The following is a 22,291-nucleotide window of genomic DNA, read 5'->3' as shown; positions in this document are numbered from 1 at the left end:
TCAATGTGCTGCTGGAATGATGCTTTGCAACAACAAGTCCAAGTCCAATGCAAAGCGGCCATTATGGCCTGTTTGTGTGGTGAGTGAGATAAATGTAATATGTACCCATTTACACACTGACACATTTCAAGCTTTCTCAAGTACATGTTTATTATTTTACTAGGTATACACGGGATGCGCAAACTATGGTGGAGATCAATGGGGTGTCGCAAAAGGCGCTTTTCTCCTTTGAAGCCTTCAGATTGGTGGACAATGAGTATGAGACAGTTTCCACTTTCTATTTGCTTTGTGTCACCAGACTCTGTGAGGTGTCTAAACGTCGCTCGTTACTGTCTGTAAGTTCACTTCATAGACTTTGATCTTTAAAATATTATGTCTTTAACTTTTGCTCAGTTCTGTGAACATTTCCATTACCTGTTTGAAGATTGTTTTGCAGTTTTTCATGTTTTTGACAGAAATTTGGATCTTCTGAGAGACTGTGCAAGAGAAAGGTCAACAAATACGTGTCAGAGAGCACTATAGTAACTTCACCTGCCATCCACGTGAGAAGCCAGAGGAGGAAAGCAATGACACTTGTGTTGAGTAGCATAGGTATGCTTTCGTACTTGGCAGTAAATAACAGCACAAACATAAAAGGAAACAAAGTAGAAGATAGACAGTATTATATATGTTAATATATACATTTACAATATTTTGGGGGTAAATTAACCCTCTGAAGGCTCAGTCGTGAGCATTCAGATTCATTCATTCAAGCTTCACATTATGAATCCATTCCAAACAGTCAGAATTAAATTAAAAAATTGTCATTTTTTAGACCCGTTAGGCTGCTGTATGTTTTCTTATCACAGTTGCATCCTTTTGATTCTAACTAATTCTAACAAATTTACACGATAACAGCAAGAATTCAAAGCTTTATAGCCACTCTGTTTCAAAACAGGCCAAAACCTCTGAATACACATTTTTGCTTCACTTCATAATTGTTCTGTTTTCTTAGTAATGCATTTTTTAAATGTATTTTTAGTTGTATAATTTTATAAATGCAAGAAAAACATTGTTAACACATTTATAATAGATTGTGTGCCCTGTATTGTTAGGCTCAAGCATGTTTTGAGGCTAATTTTCTTTCTCTTTTTTTTGCAGTTTTGTTTTTGGCTCTTTTGATTTTAGATCAAAAGTTTATTTTTCTTTTAAAAGCAAAATTAGCTTTAAAACGAACCAGTTAATTAACATTACTGGTGTTCTTTCCTTTAGATTTTTCTGTATATCTGCCAGCTGACTCAGTCTTTGATGCTAAGAATCTGTGTTGAATGTGATGTGTGAAGTTGCACAACTCATAAAATGGTCATGTAGGTTTAATTGAAATGGATGAATTCATTGTTGAGGACTTTTAGATCACGACAAACATCAAACTGAGCACAGAGCAGAAGATATTTTCTGAACCGTTATGAGCTTGTTCCATGGAAAGTGCTCTGATTGGACAATTTGATGCACTTCATTTAATTAACCAGAAATTTCTAACACAAATTTAGAAAAAACATAACCACTAAATCACTCTGGTCCAGTATATTGAAACCAAAAAGAAAGGGAAAGGTCCAATTGCACAAGTTTATTTTAATATGTCATAAAATTGTACAAATTTTTTGTTACAATAGTACAAAAATCCAGGCATTCGTTTATAATGTTAATAATTACATGTATGTTTATTCACATGTGAAAAAGTTATGTTTGAATACTATTAGACCCTTAACCCTACAGTGAGGGCTTTGTTTGCTCTGCTCTGCCCTGTCGGAGGCACTTTGCTGCTATTGTTTGGTCCACTTGGCGTCTTAAATGGAAGCGTTTAGTGTAAATCAGTACCATGTTGTTCTGAATCGTGACCTTTTCCTCAAATAAAACAAAGCTCATCTGATGGGAGTGGTTACCTCTAATGGTGACAATACCTCCATTCGTAGTGCACATATCAAATGATGGGAAATGCATGCGATGTCCTTTGTTACTGAATACCAACGCAATTTCACATCTATGGGAGGAATACGTTTTGAAAGAAAAGTGTTAAATTGCTTGCAAAGAATTATACCTAAGAATCAGTGTCACTGCGTATTAAAGCTGTATGACCAAACATCTTTTAAAAAGTCTTTTAAGCTTTATATTAGTGTCTTTTATTTGTTGCCGGCTTGTGTTTGCATATGTTCATATCTGCACCGTATATACATGTGTATCTGTATTTACGTGTATGTACAGTCTCTATTTACACATGTATCACCTTAGTTCAGTAACATTTTTTATGTGTTTTGTGGTAATAGCTCATTGGTTTAGCTGACCAAATCAGCTCCTTTAGACTCTGACCTCCTGCATCTGGAGCATTCGAGAAAATATCTAACTGCAAATCATCTTCAGCCAGTTTGCTTCACAGCTAAACTTGTAACGGTGATACATCATTACTTCCTGAATGTACCAGATGCTGGCCAATCAGCTTCTCCACCTTAACCAATCATAGGCGCATACTACAAAGCTAGTTGGACTTCTTTGCACTAGATCAACCTAAAACTACAGTGTTAGGTATCATCACAGTGGCATTGTCTCTTTGTTAACCTGAGCTTTCGGCTTCAGGGTCCGTGCGCATCCACATATTGTTTGATTCTTCCTCTGCATAAAATAGAACAGTTGAAATAGAGCTCTAATGCAGGGTGTATAGGTGCATCCTTTATGTTTTAAACAGTGAAGCATAAACGAGATAAGACATAAAACCATGACAGGAAGTAGAAGACATGCTAACAAGTACTCAGTTTTTTTTTTTAGGTTTTAAAGATGATTTGGTGTAGGAAAAGTTGGTTTGATATCCGATACCCTGACATTTTGATGTGAATATGATCAAAAGAAGCTCCACATACAAGTTCTCAGAAACACTGTTAAACTCCAATCACATTTGATATCATAAAATATAGTTGGGCTTGAAAAACTATTTATTAGTTTATTTATTTGGCACAGCTTTAAAGACAACTCTCTCCTTATGTCTTGTCCTCAATTTGCATGTATGGTGAGAGGGATTTACAGGAACTGAAGATGTATGAACTGAGAAAAGAGGCGAGAGAAGTCTAGAAGTCATGCCTACATAGTCTTAGTTACTCTTTACCACCTCGGGCGCAGCCTTTTCTCTGAAAATCCACTCTTCTAACTGTATGTACCTGTAATGTTTTGCTTTGACAAAAGCCAACAAACCCCCCATGGGCCTCTTTCCCTTTAAATATGCAACATTTTTCAGTATAAAAATGCAAGTCCTGATGTTTTTTGTGTTTTTCCTCATACAGATTCTCCATTGTTGAAGCGCAAAAGGATCCCTGTAATGCTTGTAACTGTGTGCAGTGTCATCATAACTGTTTTGCTGTCCATTTGAAAAACAGTCATTCCATTATGTCCCCCAGTCATGAAGGAATATTGATTAAAAATATGTAATGCTGAAAAAAAGAAATGTCAGTTTGGTCAGCCATTATTTAGGCTCATTATTTACTGCAGTTTGAAGATAATAGTTCATATTTTATGCATTGGAAAAAAATATTTAGTGCAACTTTTTTAGCAGTTGGATTACATTGAATTCAATGTTAAATGTTCCATATTATAAACTGGGGTTGGAAAATAAGGAATATTATTTTAACTTTCTTGCTGTTAACAAAATGACAAAACAACAACAACAAAGGTTTACCTGCTGATGTGCATACTGCTCTGTACGCGTCTGTCCTGTATGTAGGTTTAGAATATTAACCCGTTTCAACATTTGCAGGTAATTTGTCAGAAACATCAAGAGAAGTTAAAGTTTATTGACGGTGGATCCAAAACAAAAGTTAATCTATGAACAAGTTAACCTGACATTTATTCAGCATGAGAAAATGTAACTTTGTTGCCAAACCACTCAACTTGAGCTGAGCCTCTGAAATACTCCTTTCCATGTCCTTCCCGGTCACTTTAAATGAATATCTTGACATCATCCCAGCCTCCTGTCTTTTTTATCAGTGCCACCGTCTCCAAACCATACATCATATCTGTCCTTCTGTCACAAATCACTGCTGATGCTCGTCTCCACCCACTCACCCAGTTCTGCTACTTCATTGTTACACCTGCTTCTGTCGCGTTCCTGGGTCTGTTGACCCAGCGTTTTGAGTTTTAGTTTATTTGGATGTTATGTTTAAGTTCTGTAGGGTAGCTAAGTTCATTTGTTTATTAGTTTCTCTTTGTGTTTTCTACCCCTGTATTTAAGTTTCCCTCTCCCTGTTTCATGCTGCGTGTCTTATGTTGTCAAGTTTATATTGTCTTGTCCGCGTCTCATGTTTCCTGTTTTATTTTGAAGGTCTGTGTCCTATGTCAGTGTAGTCAGCTTTGCTTCCTTTGTCTTGTTATGTCTAGTTATGACTAGTGTCAGCTGTTTCCCCATGTGTTTCCACTTCCCCTAATTACCCTTGTGTGTATTTAGTCTGTGTTTCTGTTCATTCTTTGTTAGGTTGTCTGTTGTTCACGCCTTGTTCGCCATGCCATGGTTCATGTTGTTTGTTTAGTTCTCCCAGTTTAGGTTAATCTTAGTTTTATTTCAGTTTGCCTTGCCCTTTGTTTGTACCTTTTTTACCAGCCTCATTAAACAGCTCGCTTTTTGTTAATTCAAGTTTTGTTCCACGCTCTAGTTTGTCTGCATTTTGGGTCCTCTGCGTCACTCCATACAGTCTGCCTCTGCCAGACCATGACAGCTTCCCTCTTATCGATGCGTATACCCTCTCTTGCTTCAACTGACCTTTATTCCTTGTTTCTCCAGCGCATACCTACACCTCTGTAGGACTCCACATCACATAAGCTAATTCTCTACATTTAAAGCTACTTTTAAAATCCCTACTACCACCTCTATACATCAACCTTTCCTTCTCTCTCACTGCCTCCAAGCACCCGCCACCCCACTCCTCCTTTGGTTTTGTCCAACAGTAGCATAGAGTTTACACAAAATACCTTCACTGACAACCCTCCACATTTATCTGAGCCTGGGACCGGCAGTAGAAGTGCACTGGCTTGTTGTCATCTGTAACGGTTGTACAAAAACAGTTGAGATATTTCAGAGCTCAACAAAAAACACTAAGAAAAACCTGCTGTTAAATGTTACATTTCTTATAATTTACTGAACAATTAAAAAAGACAGACTTGTTCAAATGATCTGTATTAAATGTCTTTTATTGCACTTGTGGTTAATATAATTAACACGGCACTTTAACAGTTCATCACACCTGTCTTTGGATTGAATTATATTTTTGAAAATACTGTCAATAATTGTTAGTCCAAGAAGCCATGTTTTCTGAAGACTCAGCTAAGTAAACAAAGGCTATATTGGCACTTCCAGGTGATATAACATTGATAACTTGTGGTATATACTAAGTGTAAGTTCTTCCAAATAACAATACAAATAAAAAATACCCAGTGTCTTATTAATGTTCGGCAAAAGACCAGGTGAAAGTGATGTTACTGTGTCGCATTAGAACAGAACAAACAACTTTAAGGTGCTGGAATTATAAAAATAATGTCGGCATTGGTCGATCCTCTTCTTAATTCTCATAGCTGTGTAAGAATATGAGTCTAAAAACAAAACTCACCCTCCAGAGGTTTCTCTAAGTGTTCATACCACCTTTATGCTGGGTGGCCCACAGGTTTCTGTAAAATTTCTGCCAAACTGATGACTCCAGTGTTTCACTCTGCTGCCTTTCATTTATTTTTAAACTTTGAAATGTAAAAGCAGTTTTACTTTATACTCGTCTGTAATCTCGTCACAGTTTGAGATATTTATTTGAAAGCGGTTTTTGCAGAGTTCAGCATTCTCAGCGGGAGTACGGCTTCCACCCATTCATTCGGGGTAGCCATCATGCGCTCCCACAGCGCCACCTCATAAGGACTCGAGTCCATCCAGTCCACCACTGCTCCGTAACTTCTGCCTACAGAGAGAGAGAGACAAAAAAAGCACCAAAAAAAAAATAAAAATCATCTTTCCAGCATGAAACTGTTAAATTTCTTAGAATAATTAGCTCTTATCTACATCATATAAAGCCTTTGTTTTCTTTCTACACACTTTGATCTAGAAACACTACTCACATTATGTCATTCTGTTTTTGAAAATTACATTCTGCACACTTTTATGTTTCGCAGACTATAAAGGCTGTGCATGCAACCAGCCAACAAGAATGATCAAAGCATTGAAGATTAAAGACATTTCACATATATATATACTAAAATGAGCAAGTCTTACTGCTTTCACTCATAATGTAAACATCAAAGCTCCAATAACTTCACAACAGCTGGAAACTTTGTCTATCCCATCTAACAGAGGTTGTCTTCATGATGTCTACACGACTGAAAGCACCGAGCTGATACCATGTGTCGCCAATACAATATTTGCATTTGCAGTGCTTGAACAGGTGTACCTAATGAAGCGGCCGCTGAGTGTATCTCATCAGGTTGCGTATTTTCACAAGTACTTCTTCCATCAGTAGCCTACCTGTTCCAGTCCCCAGCCTCAGGCCCCCCAGCAGGTTGCTTGCGAGCCTGTCTCGGTCCCACACAGTGAGCTCCACGCATGCCTCTGTTAGATCAGCCTCTCTGATGCCATCATACACCATCGTGTGGTTAAACACCGGATCCACCGTCCTCCGCAGCACACGCGTCTTCTGGCGACTTTTCCTGCTCGTGTCTGGCAGGACGAAGCTTCAAATGAGCAGGCAGAAGAAAACATGTCGTGACTAATACAGAAGAACCCCTTAAATAACTAACTTGAGATGAATCAGCTGTGCATACCACTTTACATATGGGTCGATGGTAGCCCTGATTAGAGGCAGGTTCTTGCATTCTTTCACCCAAATGTGAATCTCTCCAGTGCTGCAACTGTCTTTAGCTACACCTTTAAAGAAAATGACATTACATTTTTATGACTCTGGTATTTCTACACAAGTATAAGACTGAACTTAAAAACTAAAACATACTGCAGTAAGGGAGGTTAATACATAACATTTTATTACTGGATTTAAATGATGCTTTTCTTTCCTGCTTTTATTTAACTGGTAATCTAGGTTGATTCTTGCACACACTTTGTACAGTGATAGTCAGCTATAGTGCTGTGAAAAAGTATTTACTGTGCACGATTTCTTTGGTTTGTTACATATTTGTCATATTTGTTAAACGTTTCAGATCAAACACATTTTAAATATTAGACAAATATAACCCAAGGAAATACAAAATGCAGTTTTTACTCCTCTGCTGCAAAAGGCTGATGGGATATTGTCATCACCCTTCTGGGCGAGTTTACCAACCTACCTGGCAAAGTAATTACACCCCTAAATCTAATAACTAGTTCTGGCACCCGTGTCAGCAAGAACTGCAATCGAGCGCTTGTGATAACTGGTAATAAGCCTTTCATATCACTGTGGAGGAATTCAGGCTCGTTCGTCTTTGCAGAATTGTTTTAAGCAAGCCACAGTTGAAGGTTTTAAAGCATGAAAAGGCTTTTAAGGTCACACCAATCAGATTTAAGTCCAAACTTTGGCTAGGTCACTCAAAACAAAGAGTTCCTTAAGAACTCCACCTTTATACTCATACATGATTAAAAGTTCAAAATAATTCTTATTTATCGTTCACATTACATGGTTTGTTTGTTTTTAGATGGGCAGGTGTCAACTTTCATCATTTTAAGAAAAAACAGAAGCACTGTGAAAAATATCTCCATCCAGATTAAAAACATCAAGCATTTGGTGATGTAGAAATCTTGGCCAATCAGAAGCCAAGCGGAAGGCTTGAGTTTTACATTTGACTCAAGAGTGAGGTTCAACTTCTCCTAAACATCAGGGGAAACACTGACATCCATATTCTATTCATGCAACTGCAGATATTAAAATCTTGCCTTTAATAATAATAATGGATTGGATTTATATAGCGCTTTTCAAGGCACCCAAAGCGCTTTACAATACCACTATTCATTCACTCTCACATTCATACACTGGTGGAGGCAAGCTACAGTTGTAGCCACAGCTGCCCTGGGGCAGACTGACAGAAGCGAGGCTGCCATATCGTGCCATCGGCCCCTCTGGCCAACACCAGTAGGCAAGTAGGGTAAAGACACAACGACCAGGACAGAGAGCCCAGGGATCGAACCGGCGACCTTCCGGTTACAGATGCGATTCCCAACCCCCTGAGCCACGGTCGCCCCTTTGTCTGCCACTGCAGGAAATCGCCTCATATAAAACAAATGATGTGTTGTGCAGTCTGATGTCAGAAAAGGAAAAAAGGCACATGCCTTTGACGTTATAGGACAAAATCTGTTTCCTCGCACAGAAGGAAATGCAGAGTATGAAAATCTTCAGCCAAAAAAAGTTTTTCAAAAGTCAAAATGCAAAGAAAAATACCCATGTATGTGAGGACAGGGTGTTACACAAGTCTTTTTTAACACGTCTCCCTTTAACCCGACTTTCTTCTGATTGGCTCTATGTCAGAATAACAGAAGCTTTGACAAACAGGTGAGAGAGGCTGCTGTGCTACTGTAAACAATACTGCTAATCTAATATAAAAAACAGAGGAGGATTACTTGCAGACCTTCGCTGTGGATGATCTGTGGCAGGAAACGTATGGCTAGTTTCATCTCTCCTCGGTCATTTGATGGCGCTAGCGTGGGCGTCGCCTAAGACACGGGAGACATTACATTACCAACTCAAACAAGACTCTGGAAAATAAATGAGCGGACGGACCACATTCTCCAGATAAACCGGCGTTATGCGATGAGAAAACAATGTCGCAGATAAAGAAGCCTTTGTGTGTGTTTATCTTTTTTTCTTACCCTGGCTTTCAGGGCTAAGTAGTTCATCTGGGTGTGGTCAAAGTCCCACTTCGACAGCTCCACGTCTACCTCGCCCAGGAAACTGTTCTTGCCAAACGTGTCATGATGCCAAACAGAAAGAATGAGTGTCTGGGTCCTGAGATACTCCATGCGAACTCGATACTGGGAGGATAGGAAAGAGCAGGGCGCTTTTATTTGCTGTCAGGCAAGATTTACGGTGTGGGAATATTTGTGTGTTGGTAAAATATCCACATATTCTTACTCTGAGGATCTCGTTAAAAGTCGGGTTTAACGTCTTCTTTTTTACCGATGTTTTCCTCTTTCCGAGATTAGCTTTATCGGGCGCCAGGTAGCTCTTGACATACCTTAAAAGGAAAGAAAACAAATCTTACAGAATATATGGAGGAAGTAGTCACAGTTAGTGGCCAAAAATGGGCTAAAATGAATAATAACTTTTGTGTGATATGGTGACAGAATATAGTAGAAATGGATAAATACAATAAGTTAAGAAAAAAAACAAACTTTCTTATACTTCAAGTTTCTAGTGAAAGCTGAGGAAACATCATGAACCACATGTACTGTTGTTCTGACCTTGCCACTTTGCTATATTGCAGGTAAATGCTAGTGCTATAGTGGCTACAGCCATCTCTTATATACAGTCAATACTCTGTATATGCCCCTCTTTATTATTTTACAGTGACTTAAAAGAAACCTGGAGTCCTTTTTTGGTGGGGACAGGTGAAAACATGATGCAGGAATATCACGTTTCCTTTCATTGGTTTATAATCTAGTATGGAAGTAGCACTCACGGATCTGAGCGGCCCCTTTTCGGGTCTACAGCAGCCAAGTCTCGGCACTCGGCCACAAAAATATGAAACTCTCTGAGCCGCTGGACGTAGTTGATGGAGAACTGGATGCTTCCCTGGACCTCCACATTCGCAAAGTCTGCACTGTACATGGTCATCACACTTCCACTTAGCTGAAAGCATACGCAAACATGAAGATAAACATTGTTTATTATAAAACAAAGCAGAAGACTGTCTGATGCATGCATGTTTGAGCTTTTGGTTATTGAGTTTTATTGTGCAGCAGGTACAGACGGAGAAGGAATGTGTGAGGTACAAACAGTGACCGGAGTTCTTGTTAGTGCACTTTTCTATACTTTGACCTGATCAGTGCTACAAACCTTAGCGCTGGAAAGTTGCTGTGAACTGCACTAAGGTGTGGGGAGGATTCAAATTTCTTTTAGAGCTATCAGTTTTCTCCTTTAAAATCATCTCTATGGATAAGCTTTAAAAAAAGCCCTACTTGACAAACCTCATATCTCACTCAGCATTTCAGTATTTGTTGCTCCAGGGCTCACTGGAGCTTCCTAAGGCCTGAGAAGTGGTAAAATCACAACAAAATTTAAATTTACGCTTGATTAAAAGTGTTCACTAATGAAGATTTGGCTGAAGACCAACTTTGTTTAGCTAATGCACATCTGCTCACGTCTGGTTAGCCTCCCACTGTTCAGCTGAGGTGCAGTGCACAGATGCTTGGCAGCTTTGGGATCTTTCTGATTCTGGCTGTCATCCCGACATGGGGGCAGTGGTGGTAGAAACATTTATTTATGTCAGTATCAATACAACTGGAGATATTCTACTTCACATAATATTCAAAGTATAAGAAAACTGATGATTAATGCTCATATTAAACAAAGTTTACAAAAGAATGAGGTCAGTGTATCACTGTAGGCCACGACATGTTGGCGGCTGTGCCAGCAATAGCATGAATGCTAAGTGGAATGCAGCCTTCAGTACACCTGTATTGTTAATTTAAAGCTTTTGTTGTGGAAAAAGGTTTCTCTAGTTCAGCTTAAAGCCAAGAAGCAGCGCAGTTAAAGTGAGAGATAAGTGAATGGGAAAAATGCGCATGCAAAGCGATGCATTCTGCTGTGTATAAACATACAGAAGACACAGACGGCCTGCCAGAAGAGATGGTGAGGTTAGACATTGAGCTGCCCATTATTAGTCTTTCTCGGGGGTAACTGTCCTCGCAGGTGGAGTCAGTGGTTTCGCCAGGATCCTACAACACAGACAGCAAACAAAGCTCTGTGCTCGAAGATGCAGTGCAGGCTTTTTTCTACAGGACTAAAAGATGCAAGAAGTCATTTTACCTCCTTCTGTAAGAATGAAGGAACTGATTTGCTCATCTTCTTCAGGTGGTCTGGATCCGAAAATAAGGCCGAGGAGGGTGATGCGATAACAGAAGCTAGAGCGTGGTTAGTTGGGAAGCAGAAGATTAAAATACTGATTAAATTTCCGCTATGATCGCAAGAAAATGTATATCCTCCGGAGACCCAGCCTAATTATGCATGTCCTCTGTAGTAGACACAAAAATCAGAGAAAAAGTTAAACTGAGAGATACTTTTTTCCCTTGGTTCTCAGAAGGATAAAATAAGATAAGTATTTGTCTTATCATGTCTCGCATAAAGTTCCTAATGTTGTAAATCTGCTCAACATTTGGCAATAAAATCCTTTCTGAAAGGAAAAAGGCAGTTTCTACCATCGTTAACGCGCCTGAGGTCAGAAGTTGAGTCCTGTCTTCTTTCTTGTCCTTGGAGAAACAGAATTACAGTCATCTCAAATTGTGTCTACAAATGGAAGATTCGGGCTTTAGCATTGAGAACATGCTCACGTGGTGATAATGATGCGGTGATATCCTCCATACTTTTAGCCAGATTTTTGGGCCGTGCTTCTGCTCGCCGCAGTGCTTTCCTTACAGGATTTTGGTCACAGTCATCATTTTCACCTGCAATCAGCGCAAAACGCTCTGATTAACTGATTAATGGTCTTGAAAGCTGAGAAAGCACCATGAAGCAAATTAAGGGCACTGATTAATGGCTGTCGTCTGGATCCTGGATGCGTGGAGGAAACTTTTAGACTTGACAAAAGGTATAAATAAGGTTTATCTATTCTTATTTGAATGATAAATAGTCTGAAATATTTTTAAACTGTTCTAGGAAAAAAACCCAGAAGCATGTGAAAAATGGCAATCACAGTATCCCACTACAGTGTTTTTCGGTTAACGGCATTGCAATGCAAAGACAAGAGGCTAATCTGCTAATCTTTGACAGCTGATTATGAAACAGCTTTTGATCAGCTGATTATTGCAGCTCCATTTACTTTGAATCCACAAATGAAAATCGAAGTATTTGAAGTTTGAGGTTTACAATGAGGTAATAATGAAAATACAAAAGAAAAGAAATTAACCTTTAAACAATTCAAGGTTTGAGGTTTGAAGAATACTATATAGCACTATAAAACTACTGTTGGTGAAATGTTGTTTTGTTTTTGCTTTTTAATTAAGTTACCCAGCCCACAAATTAAACACAGACAGCTGACTGCAGGTACACAGTCTGTTTACTGAGATTTGCTGTTGCCAACACAGATAACCCGACACGGACACAATGTCAAGGACACAGCTGGATCCAAGCCATGATGACAAACTGTATCGGAGTGTACACACAGGAGTACGACCTACACAAAACAGCTGTTGAAAAAAAATAGATTGATATTTGCGATGAATGGGAGGGATGCTCGTTTATTTATTTTCTGGTTTATTTTATGCAAACTAATTCATTTCAATTTCTTTAAATGTTTCCAGCAACCCACTGGTACTATTTGCAGATGTCACCCATAGGTTGCTACAGATCACCTGACGCGAGGATAATCCATCTTCAAACAATCCCGGGCCACCTTGGATTTACTGTAATTTACATGAGCACACCTGGTCTGCGATGCGTCTCTCTGAAGCAGGGACTGCTGGTTGTATTCTACTTATAGACAGTCTCTGTCTGGGCTATTCAAATGACCCATTTCAAAAGGTAACAATATCACAAGGTCATAGCAGTTGCAGTGCACTGTTCAACCACTATTTTCTCAAGCATAACTGTAGCTGAAGGAAAGAAAAAAAAACACTTTATGACGACATGTATTTTAGAGAGAAGTTCTTGTTTTGAGTTGCAGTAGAAAGTAAAAACATCAGATTGAAAACTGGTGCTTACGATTTGAACTGTTTCTCGAGTTGGACCAGGTTTCTGACGTGCTGCTCACAGAGGACTCCTGGCCAGTGTCTGAGCTGCTGTAGTTTGCCCACAGGGGGCGTTGACTCATCTTGTTGACCTTCCTGCTGTATCGCTCCTCAGAGCTAACCGGTGTGCTGGCCCTCACCGGCCCAGTCAGATCCAGTTCATACCCAGATTTGCCCTCTGACCCCTCGTCCTTCACGGCCGGAGCGAGTGAGGTGTGGACGCTGGTCTTATCCGTCATCCCCAGGTAGTGCCGGTAGTCTCTAGGAACAAAGGCGCGTGCTCGTGGAGTCAGAGCCTCCGTTTCCTCTGATCGTCTCGGCACTATAGCTTTCTCAGGGTTCTGCCTTTGCTTTCTGCTCTGAGAGTGAACAGGGCTGACATCCATTTTCAGTTTGCTTTGATCTTTTTCATCGGGAATGCTCAAAGCGAACATGCTGGTGGCGCGGCGCATAGAATTACCCCGACTGCTCGAACAACCAAAGCTGTCTTTTCTGCTCTTAGGAATACGACTCTCTTTTCCTGAGCTGTTTTGTGGTTTTGAAGTTTTCTCCTCTCTGCTGGAATCTTTTGAGCTCTTTCTGGACAATCTTTGTTGGCCTGACTCAGTTGAGTTATAATTAGGTGGGTTGTTTTTGCCATCACCCAGTGCTCTGGACCCAGAGCCCATCTGTCTGTCATGTGGCGACTTTGATCGATTCAGAGGAGGTGGAGATGATTTCATCACGGCTGGTCTTGTTTTCTCGACAGCAGAGGATAGTCTGTAAATCTCTGGATCAACAACCTTTACGTCCTGAGACGACAGCTGAGCACTTATTCCCTCTTTCCTTTTGGGGCTTTTGGGTTTGTCAAAGGAAAATGATCCCTTGGAGTCTGATGTGGCCTCATCCCAGAACTCGCGTAGAGTGTTAAACTGGGCCCGGCTTGTGCCGAGGCTCGGAGACAGCTTGTCTATTCTCTGATTCAGCGGCATAATAGAAAAATTTTGATGATTTTTGTCATAGTTTTCATCGTCACTGCCTGACTCATTGCCAATTGACCTCAGGTCATATTCTGATTTTGTGAATCTTTTATTCAGTTTCGCCTGATTTGCTCCACGAGCCACCTTACCATCTCCGAAAGCTCTAGGTTTGCCGGTATAAAACATGGGCTTGTTCCTCTCCTGCTCCCAGAAGGATTTGAGCTGCTTTATTCGCTCTGCAGTGCTTTCTTGGTTTTGCAACGCCTGCCTATTTAGATGAGGACTGTTAGTCCTGTCTTTATTGGATGAGTCCTCTTTTCTTTTTGGAGACATGCTCGAATGAATGCTTTTATCCTCACCTGAACCTCTTTGAATTTGTGCTTTTGTGGTGATCTGCACATCATTCCCAGGTTGCTTATAGTCCATGTACACATTGTTTCTGGTTAAACAGAGCTTCTCAGAATCCAGGCTGGCCCTTGTTAGAAGGTCTGTATCCAGCTGAGACACGGGGAGACTTTTTGAGAGCTCTTCTGGCAGCAGGACTTCTCTTGGTTCAGAAAAGCTGTCAGGTTTGATTAAAAAGATGCTCTCAGACTCTGGACTGATGGCCGTCCTTGCCGGTGCTCTTGTTGTGCAAAAAACCTCAGCATCTGAACCTCTTCTCTCACTGGACAGCAACATCAAATAATCTGACTTGTATGTTGAATCATCATTACCCTCTTGGGGCAAATTAATCACCAGATTGTCTGCTTGCTGGTGGTTATTTAAATGAACACTCTCTCCTACATCTGTAGTGATTAGCAGCTGCTGCTCTCTTTCATCACTTGGATTTGAAGCGTATTTATCATAAATCTCATTCCCGCTGTATATTCCAGGAACCAACGCCATATCAGACCTTTTCTCTGTCGTCAGCTGAGCAGATTTTTGACCTTTGTCGCCAGACGAGACCGACTTCCCAATGAGTATTTTAGGGCCTGTATTGCTTTTCTCCCAGAACGACTTCAGATGAGATATTTTAGGTGGTTGGCTTTCATCGGCATCGTCTTTCACATCTTGTGAATGCATTCTCTCTCTGGTACCCGTCTTCACCTCCTCTTGTGATTCAATCACTTCCTTGCTGCCTCTTCTGTCAGCGGCTCTAAGCTCTTTGTCATTGTTGATCTGTCTTTGTAAATGATTCCTCTTTGTTTCAAGCGTTTCCTTTTTCCTGTCACTTATCATATCCACAGCATCTTTCGACAATAAATCCTCAGCTCTTAATCTACTAACTTCCACATGTTTGTCAGGGCTCTTTGTAACCACTGGATCGTCTGAATTTAGCCAATCGCTGCTGTCCGTGCTGCGGCTGAACCACTCCAGCACCTTTGCAATGGATTCCTCATCCTCACCAGTGGGACTGGTGGCCTGAGTGGATAGCTTAAACACATTTGCATGATTTGACCTCTGGGTTTGCTGATGAGACTTATCAACGAAGTTGAGATCATAGGATACAGGGAGATCTGGATCTAAAAAGCAACGTGGGGAAATAGAATTAGATACTTGGCTCTACTTCAATAAGCGGCGGGATTACAACATCAATTTAATGAATAAATAAAACAGTATTAGTGTACAAGGTGTGACCAAAGAGCGCTACAACCCACTGAGGAAAAAGCATTTCTGACTTCAATTTCAGCTCTCTGCCCTTCAAGGTCTTCTCCTTGTTCACCTCTGGACTTATTCCAGCACTCCTGTGTTTTTAAAGTCACTCTACAGAAGTCAAGTTCACTGTGATGCTTGCTGGATCTCCTGAAGTTTTGACACATTAAGTTAAGTTTAAAGGCCCCCAAAGGTTCTGACCTTCAAATTTCTCATCTTTAAGTTGGTGGGAGCCGAATTTGTCTCTTTCTTTTATCTGTTATAAGCCGGTGCAATGTTCTCCTTCGGCTGCCCTGGTACATTACAGGAGAGTTCAACATTGACTCACTAAATTCACAGCACACAGTAGAGAAAATGTGAAAAACAAAGCAAAACACTGACTCTCTCTCAGATAAGCTCCTAATTTGATGTGTCGCCTTCAAGTTTAGACTCTCCTTCACCGGTGATGATCGCCGGCATGAATGTCGGGTTACCTTAAACCTGAATTTGAGGTTAAATTTCTGGTGAAATCACAGATGTGTGAGTGCATGAGGAGTGCTTGCGTACTGTAGGAGTGCTGGAAGCTTGCAGAGGCGGAAAATAAGATGACCCTGAAGGGGAAATGGACCTCATATAGCAGTATAACTTTGCGGTGTTGCTATATTGATGGCAGTGTGATTTCATATTTAGTCTAAAGTAAAACATTTTAACAACATTTTAAGAGGGTGATAAAACTTGCTGACCTTAGCAAACCCTCGATTTTTCATTCAGGCGATCGCCCCTTTTAATTGTGTCTTATATTTGTTTTATTGCCCAATACATTCAGATAATCTTATTTTCCTAATTATGGTTTAGAGCTCATTCTTGAATCTTAGTACTTAAATATTCAAATGGTGAATATTGTGTTTATTATACTTGCTACAAATCAGTATGTTAGATAGTCGTCCACAGTGGAGTTAAATTGGATTTGCTGGAAAATACCAGAATGGAAGATACACTCGGGGTCACAAGATAAATAAAAGATGAAGAATGAAAAAACAATATTTCCCCCCAAAAAATGTCAGTTTTTCAGACTTTTCTCTGATTTTATTCATTTTTTTTTAAACTTTCACCTCTTTTCATCTCCTCCAATCCTTGAAAGAGGAATACATGCCTGAAAGCCCTGCCCTGTCGTACCTTGTTACTGAACTTACCCACAATGTTTTGGGGCAAACTCAGCTCCTCCTGCCTCATCGCTGGCCCCACACGGCTGTTGTTTTCTTTGTCCTGAATGTTGGTGGTAGGCAGCGTGACAAAATTCAAAGGTGGAAGCTCTCTTTGAGGTTGGTCATCTCGTTCTTCACTCCTCTGCGATGGTCCCGTCTCAGTGGACGCATCACTTCTTGTGTATCTGGACACTCTGAAAATATACAGGTTGTGAGTTACAGTGGAAGGATGCAAACGTTTAATTACAGGTTCCCAGTATAAGTTTCCCACTGACCTGTCTCTTGTTATAGAAGCTGGGTTTCTCTGTCTTTCCAGACTTGAATTGGAGGAAACCTGAGAGTTGTCACACAGTGACTGCAAGGAGTTTTCATCTGCAGATGTGGATGACCGGGCTACCTGATTAGACACTGCACTTCTTTGAGGTATTTCATCTTGGCTCTTCAGGCCAGACTGATTAGAGCTCCCGCTGGATCCCCGCTGCAGCCTCCGTCGTGGTGTAGGAATAATCCCCGCTGACCCCGGCTGAGCATCCAACCCCAGGCCGTTGCTTTCAGACGGACTGAGAGGACGTCTGGAGAGAAAGGTCCTCTTCTTTGGCACTGGCCTAAAACCTACAGAGGAGCCCTCTGATGTCTGATTGGCCTCACCTGCTGGGTGATTCTTCAGTGGAGAGACGGGCTCTGAGGACAGAAAAGATAAGAGGCTCACTGCGGGATACCCTCAGATAGCCCCGCAAAGATCTGTATGTTCAAATTTCAGTTCAGACCTGTCTCCAGTGACTCCTGGTCTCGACTGGCTGACAGGTAATGATTATTTTCAGGAGGCTCAACAACAACAAGGGAAGCACGGTTAAAAGGGTTATTCCTCGGCTTGAAGACAGAAAAGAATGAAATGCGCTGTTAACTCTACAACAGGAAAAAAGAAATGGAAAAAAGAAAGTCCAGCCTGTTTTTCAACACGTACCATTCTCGGGGAACGAATCCCTGAACTTTGATTCTCTTTTTCTGCATCACTGGGAAAAAAGAATTAAAAAAAAGGGTGTATTTTTAATCTAATATGTAAACAACACCGTGCATGACTGGGACTCGCGACAGTAAAGAGTAATGACATTAAAGAAGCAAAAGATGTCTGCCCATCCAAACCACCCAAACATCAAAGGAGCAAACATATGAGACAACACTTGCGACATGTCTATGTTGTGGCTGAATTAAATTAATCTAATGCAATTCATTTAACTGCGTTTAAATCTCATGTGATGTAACGAAGCAATGGGAAATAAATGCACTGCAAACCAACACTGTCAGAGTGCAAATACCTGAGAGGGGCTAAGTCAAATATTGACTGCACTATAACAGAAGTGTGCTGAATGTGTGGCACAAAGTGACTTCACTACACAGTCAACTGTGTGACTAATCCAGTCTTATATTAACAAAAGGTCTTACAATAAAAAACAATCTTCTCATTCAAATTAGAACCACAGGATAGGACGATCCTGACATTTTTTTTTTGCATAACTTAATTTCAAACATAACAACAACATCTCGTAATGTCCCAATCGGAGTAATTGCTCTGAGAGTTTTATCGAGTTAAACACTTTGCCCAGAAGGTACAGTAGCCGCTGCCTGGCTATAAAACAGATGTATTCCTTGTCAGCACCACCTATGTTTACACAGGCTGAGTCACAAGACTCCGAGTACATATTCACACTGACAGGGTGACGAGAGAGATAAACAGAGCTGGTTCAGCCTCAAGTGATAATATCAGTGTCTGGTTCGCGGTCTGTTTCTCGAGTCACAGTGAAGCTGGTACTGGTATCAGATCGATATTAGCACGGCAGGATCAATACTTGTAATTTTTTTATATACAGTTTGTTTTGGACATCATTGAATAGACCTCAAACATGAGAAATGCCTGAACCTTTTTGTGTTGACATAATAACATTTGCAGTATTGCACAGCACTATAGGAAACAACTGCTTACCTAATCTGCTGTGGCTGCTCTGCTTCCAGCTGTCTGGCAGGTTTCAGTGGAGGAACAATGTCTGAAGCTCGACTGCTCGCGACCTTGGGTCTGTCAAGTCTAAGAGAACCATCTGCAGGAGAGAGAGGTTTGGAAAAGTCTGTGAATAACAACACTGTCCAGGTTGATGAAGCAGAATAATTCTGATTTTCACCACACGTTGAGAGGGAATTCTTTCCTGGCCTCATTTCTGACCTCAGCACTCTGTATGTATTTACCTCCGAAAGGCTAAAACATTTAAATCCAGCAGATCAGTAAAATCTGTACTTGCCTCTGTTGTGATAACAGGGTGCTGTGGTCAAAAAGAGGAAAAGTTTTTTTCCCCTGAGCACGAAATGTGCATTTAAAACTCTTAGCGAACAGTGCAGAATGAGCAGACCTAAACTAGCCGCTTTTCCTTGTTTCATGGAAGCCAGAATGATTTCCGAGCCGTGGATCTTGTCCCTGTGTCTGCGTGACTTGGCCTCGTAAAACCACTCTCCTGTCAGGTACTTCAGTTTAGCGTCAGACTGGGAGGTATTGTTTACTATGTCCTCCAGTTTCCTGTTAGGATATAATAAAAAGAATAAAATAGACATAAACAAAAGAGAAATGAAGTGAAAACGCTCAAGTGGAGAGGTTTTTTCTGTATAATTTCTAGTTCTTTTATGCAGTGTGTTAATCCTAGCTGAGTGGCACGTCTTGCTGAATGGCTACAGACACAAAAAAAAGCAAAAGCGAGACAATGCTCGCTTTCGGTTGCACTGAATGAAAAATCTGACACCATTTTAATTCACTTTGAGCAGGACTAACCTGCAAATATGGGGTGAAATACAAAGCCAAGAGCGCAGAAAGGACAGACAAACTCCCAAAAATCTTTTAAAGGTGTTCACAATGCAATCAACATAACACAAATTCTCTTTTGTGTTTTTAATCGTGTGAAGCATTTTTCAGATTTAAGCTTAAGCTAATGATAAGCTTCTGATTTTACTGTGCAGGAATTCGGAAAACATTTCCATCAACTTTAAATTGAATCAAAGAGGGAACAAAAAAATTCCTCCGCCTTGAGCTGACTGCTCCAACTCATCTTTCCTCCTTCACAGAGGAACTCGGTGGTCATGTGAAAAAAGGGTAGCACATTATTACAGACTGTTGGCTTAATCCTTTTACACTAGACTGGCCGAGACACAGTGAGCATTCAGCCCCCCGCTGATGGAAAAAGTCAGGCCGGCCAATTGCATTAAGGCCACAACAAAAAGCACGCTGTTTGATGGCATTCTCGATTTTTGAAAATGAAATTAAAACAGGGTACACAGCATCGGGGATTTTTGATAGTTTGCACGCGTGGTTGCAATTTGAAAGACGAAGTGTGCACTTTTGTTTCAGGACATGGGAGAGGCCAGAGAAGATGTGAGCTTCTTGTTTGTCTTCACACACCCTGAATATGCACAGTGAGGAAGTTCTGACCCCGCCCGAAGGTGCTAAGACGACAGGGAAACAGCAGATGTCAACTGTTTTAAAAGTCCTAAAAAGATATGACCAAATTAAACTTCTTTTCCCCATCACGTTCGACACTCTTGATGCATCTCCCATCACTGAGGCCTTTAAGGGTTTCTATTCCTGTCCATCAGACCAGCATGATCCTCTCCCACGTGTGGACTTGGCTGTAATCTAATTGCTCATCTCACATTGAGGTTTCTCAGCTACGGAGGCAACGTCTGTGTCCAGCCAAGCTGTTACTGTGTTATTGGATTATGAGCAGACAAATATTATTTTGACGATCCGACAAAGGCCTCTTCTCACAGAACGGGTGACAGAGGGACTTGGGAGTTCTTATTAAATCAATAAAATGACATTAGCTCAACAACATGACATTAACTTAAGAGTCAGCCCAAAATGTCTCAGCGCATGTCAAGAACAGAGCCAAGCAGCGACACGCGAGTAAACAGTGGCTTAAAGGACGCCCAAAAATATGACTTCATATCGTCATACGTGACTGAGACTCAAATTTCAACCTGACTCTCTCCTCCTCTGCCTTCTTCAGTTCAGCATCCCTCTTCAGCACCGTCATGATCATCGCCTGCTCCTCCTCCGTCAGGTGGCTCAGGTCTATCATGGTTCCTTCTCCTGCTTTTCTCAGCGGACAGGTGTGGAAATGGTTGCTGGTTCTGTCAAAGTATACAGCAGTTAATTCAGATCCTGTAAAGTTCTCAAAGTTTAGAGCTGTACCCTTAACTCTTTACCCCTTGAAGGACTACCAGCAGTGACACCTAGAAGCTCTTCTCTGATCTAAGTGGTTTCTTTAATATTTCAGGTCTGCTTATAGAACAAAATGACTGGGTTTGCATTAGAAGTTAATGAGGGTGGTCACTGTCTATACAGCAGGCTTCTCATTAAGAGTGACGTGGAGCCCATTTTTTCCAATTTAAACCAGAAGCCGGTCCAGTATTTAAAGCAATGAAAATAATTCCATTAGAGGAGTTATTGTTAAAGCTGTAGCTCCTATATTTTCTACTTTACCCAAGTATATAGCTGCCTTAAGCTGCTTTAAACTTCTAGTGCACTGCTATGGTTCTATCATGTGACTGATGGAGGTTTAACAAGGTTTACACAGAAGGTTAAACCTACAAAACCATCAATATTAAAGATCAAATCAGGGGCTCCTGTTATTTTTTGGCTTGTATGTAGTTTCATAGTCACATCTTATAGAAGCTCACACAGTGAATTTCTGGATATTGAATATGGGAACTTTTTTGAAGAAGGAGGTCAGGTTGGAAAGTAAGCAGCTCCTTAACCACGGGAACAGCTGCTTACACACTGATGCTATTGATATAAGCAAGTCATATATATTAATGAGCCACAGGCACGTATTTACTGTTACTCTAATAAGTACCCAAATTATGTTTAGAGTAATAAGGGTGCCTGAGAAAAAAATATTCTATCAGTGGTGCTAAACTTTAGCTGGTGTGCTCTTTTTTATATAAAAAAGTTTATCAAGCGAAAGAGATGCTGATACTTTAACACTAAACTTTGACATCTGGACAGTAACGCGAGGAATCGTCTGGTCTTTGTGCAGCTGATGATTCCTTCAGAGATAACCAGCAACAGGGCGGACGCAAAAGTTTTCTTTGGCTGAGCAAACTTAAGCACATGGACGTTTCATAGAGTAAAAAATGGTTTTAAATGAAGCACACCTGAGAAGTCTCATGTTAACCTATTAACGTGAGTGGCAGAGGTTTACCTTAAATCTCCAGAGAGTGTCACTTCCTTTCTTTCCACTTCAAACTCAACAAGTGTAAAACATCGTTTGTTTGTGTTTTATATTTGCCTACCTTACAGGACACCTGAGGACTTCTCACAGCCCGCTTCTGTCTTTCCCATCTTCATGTTTTACAAAAAAAGAGAATCACACGGGAAATAAAGTTTTTACCTCCTCCACAGGTCTCCTGCTGCTGGATGCGCCGGATCTCCGGACATGCGCGTGGGAGGGGGCGGACTCAGAGCGCGTGCATGGGGAGGATCTGATGAGCATGAGCTGCAGTTTTTAATTTGACTTTCAGTAACTATATAAATATTTATTTTTATTTAGTGAATGTCT

At 40.7% G+C, this 22,291-nt stretch overlaps 1 protein-coding gene and 1 long non-coding RNA gene across 3 annotated transcripts; one reads left to right on the top strand and one right to left on the bottom strand.

The window, feature by feature from the left end:
* Positions 1-2: 2 nt before the first annotated feature.
* On the top strand, positions 3-3,931 carry LOC146694263 (uncharacterized). The gene is made up of 4 exons (XR_014914870.1): positions 3-79; positions 164-335; positions 456-591; positions 3,309-3,931. It is a non-coding gene; the product is annotated as an uncharacterized LOC146694263 (long non-coding RNA).
* Positions 3,932-5,189: 1,258 nt separating this feature from the next.
* On the bottom strand, positions 5,190-22,143 carry sytl2b (synaptotagmin-like 2b). Of its 2 annotated transcripts, XM_085430353.1 has the most exons (20): positions 22,026-22,143; positions 20,709-20,861; positions 19,094-19,257; positions 18,676-18,787; positions 17,659-17,707; positions 17,462-17,564; positions 16,970-17,375; positions 16,683-16,888; positions 12,891-15,380; positions 11,522-11,635; positions 11,390-11,440; positions 11,001-11,095; positions 10,793-10,909; positions 9,652-9,821; positions 9,105-9,207; positions 8,843-9,004; positions 8,602-8,686; positions 6,814-6,916; positions 6,518-6,723; positions 5,190-5,957 (listed from the first exon to the last, which is right to left on the bottom strand). In XM_085430353.1, exons 2-20 carry the CDS (start codon positions 20,807-20,809, stop codon positions 5,809-5,811), a joined length of 4,986 nt encoding a protein of 1,661 aa, XP_085286479.1. In that variant the 5' UTR covers positions 20,810-20,861; positions 22,026-22,143; the 3' UTR covers positions 5,190-5,808. The 2 variants fall into 2 exon arrangements, with proteins under 2 accessions (XP_085286479.1, XP_085286480.1); XM_085430354.1 differs by lacking the exon at positions 22,026-22,143 and having other exon boundaries at positions 20,709-20,902.
* Positions 22,144-22,291: the final 148 nt, after the last annotated feature.

Source organism: Copadichromis virginalis, linkage group LG14, assembly GCF_057382275.1.
Source record: "Copadichromis virginalis isolate Kocher_CV1m ecotype Utaka linkage group LG14, C_Virginalis_male_GT1.1, whole genome shotgun sequence".
NCBI classification, from domain to species: domain Eukaryota; kingdom Metazoa; phylum Chordata; class Actinopteri; order Cichliformes; family Cichlidae; genus Copadichromis; species Copadichromis virginalis.
Note: the sequence above shows the minus strand (reverse complement) of the source record. Positions and strands in the feature narration are given on the sequence as shown.

What these genes read in the sequence shown, in the direction of transcription:
- sytl2b (XM_085430353.1), bottom strand. Translation starts at nt 20,809, where the DNA reads ATGATAGACCTGAGCCACCTGACGGAGGAGGAGCAGGCGATGATCATG. An exon ending in GCAGAGGAGGAGAGAGTCAG is followed by an intron (nt 19,258 to 20,708) that starts GTTGAAATTTGA and finishes ATATCCTAACAG; the next exon opens with GAAACTGGAGGACATAGTAA. An exon ending in GGATTCGTTCCCCGAGAATG is followed by an intron (nt 17,565 to 17,658) that starts GTACGTGTTGAA and finishes TCTGTCTTCAAG; the next exon opens with CCGAGGAATAACCCTTTTAA.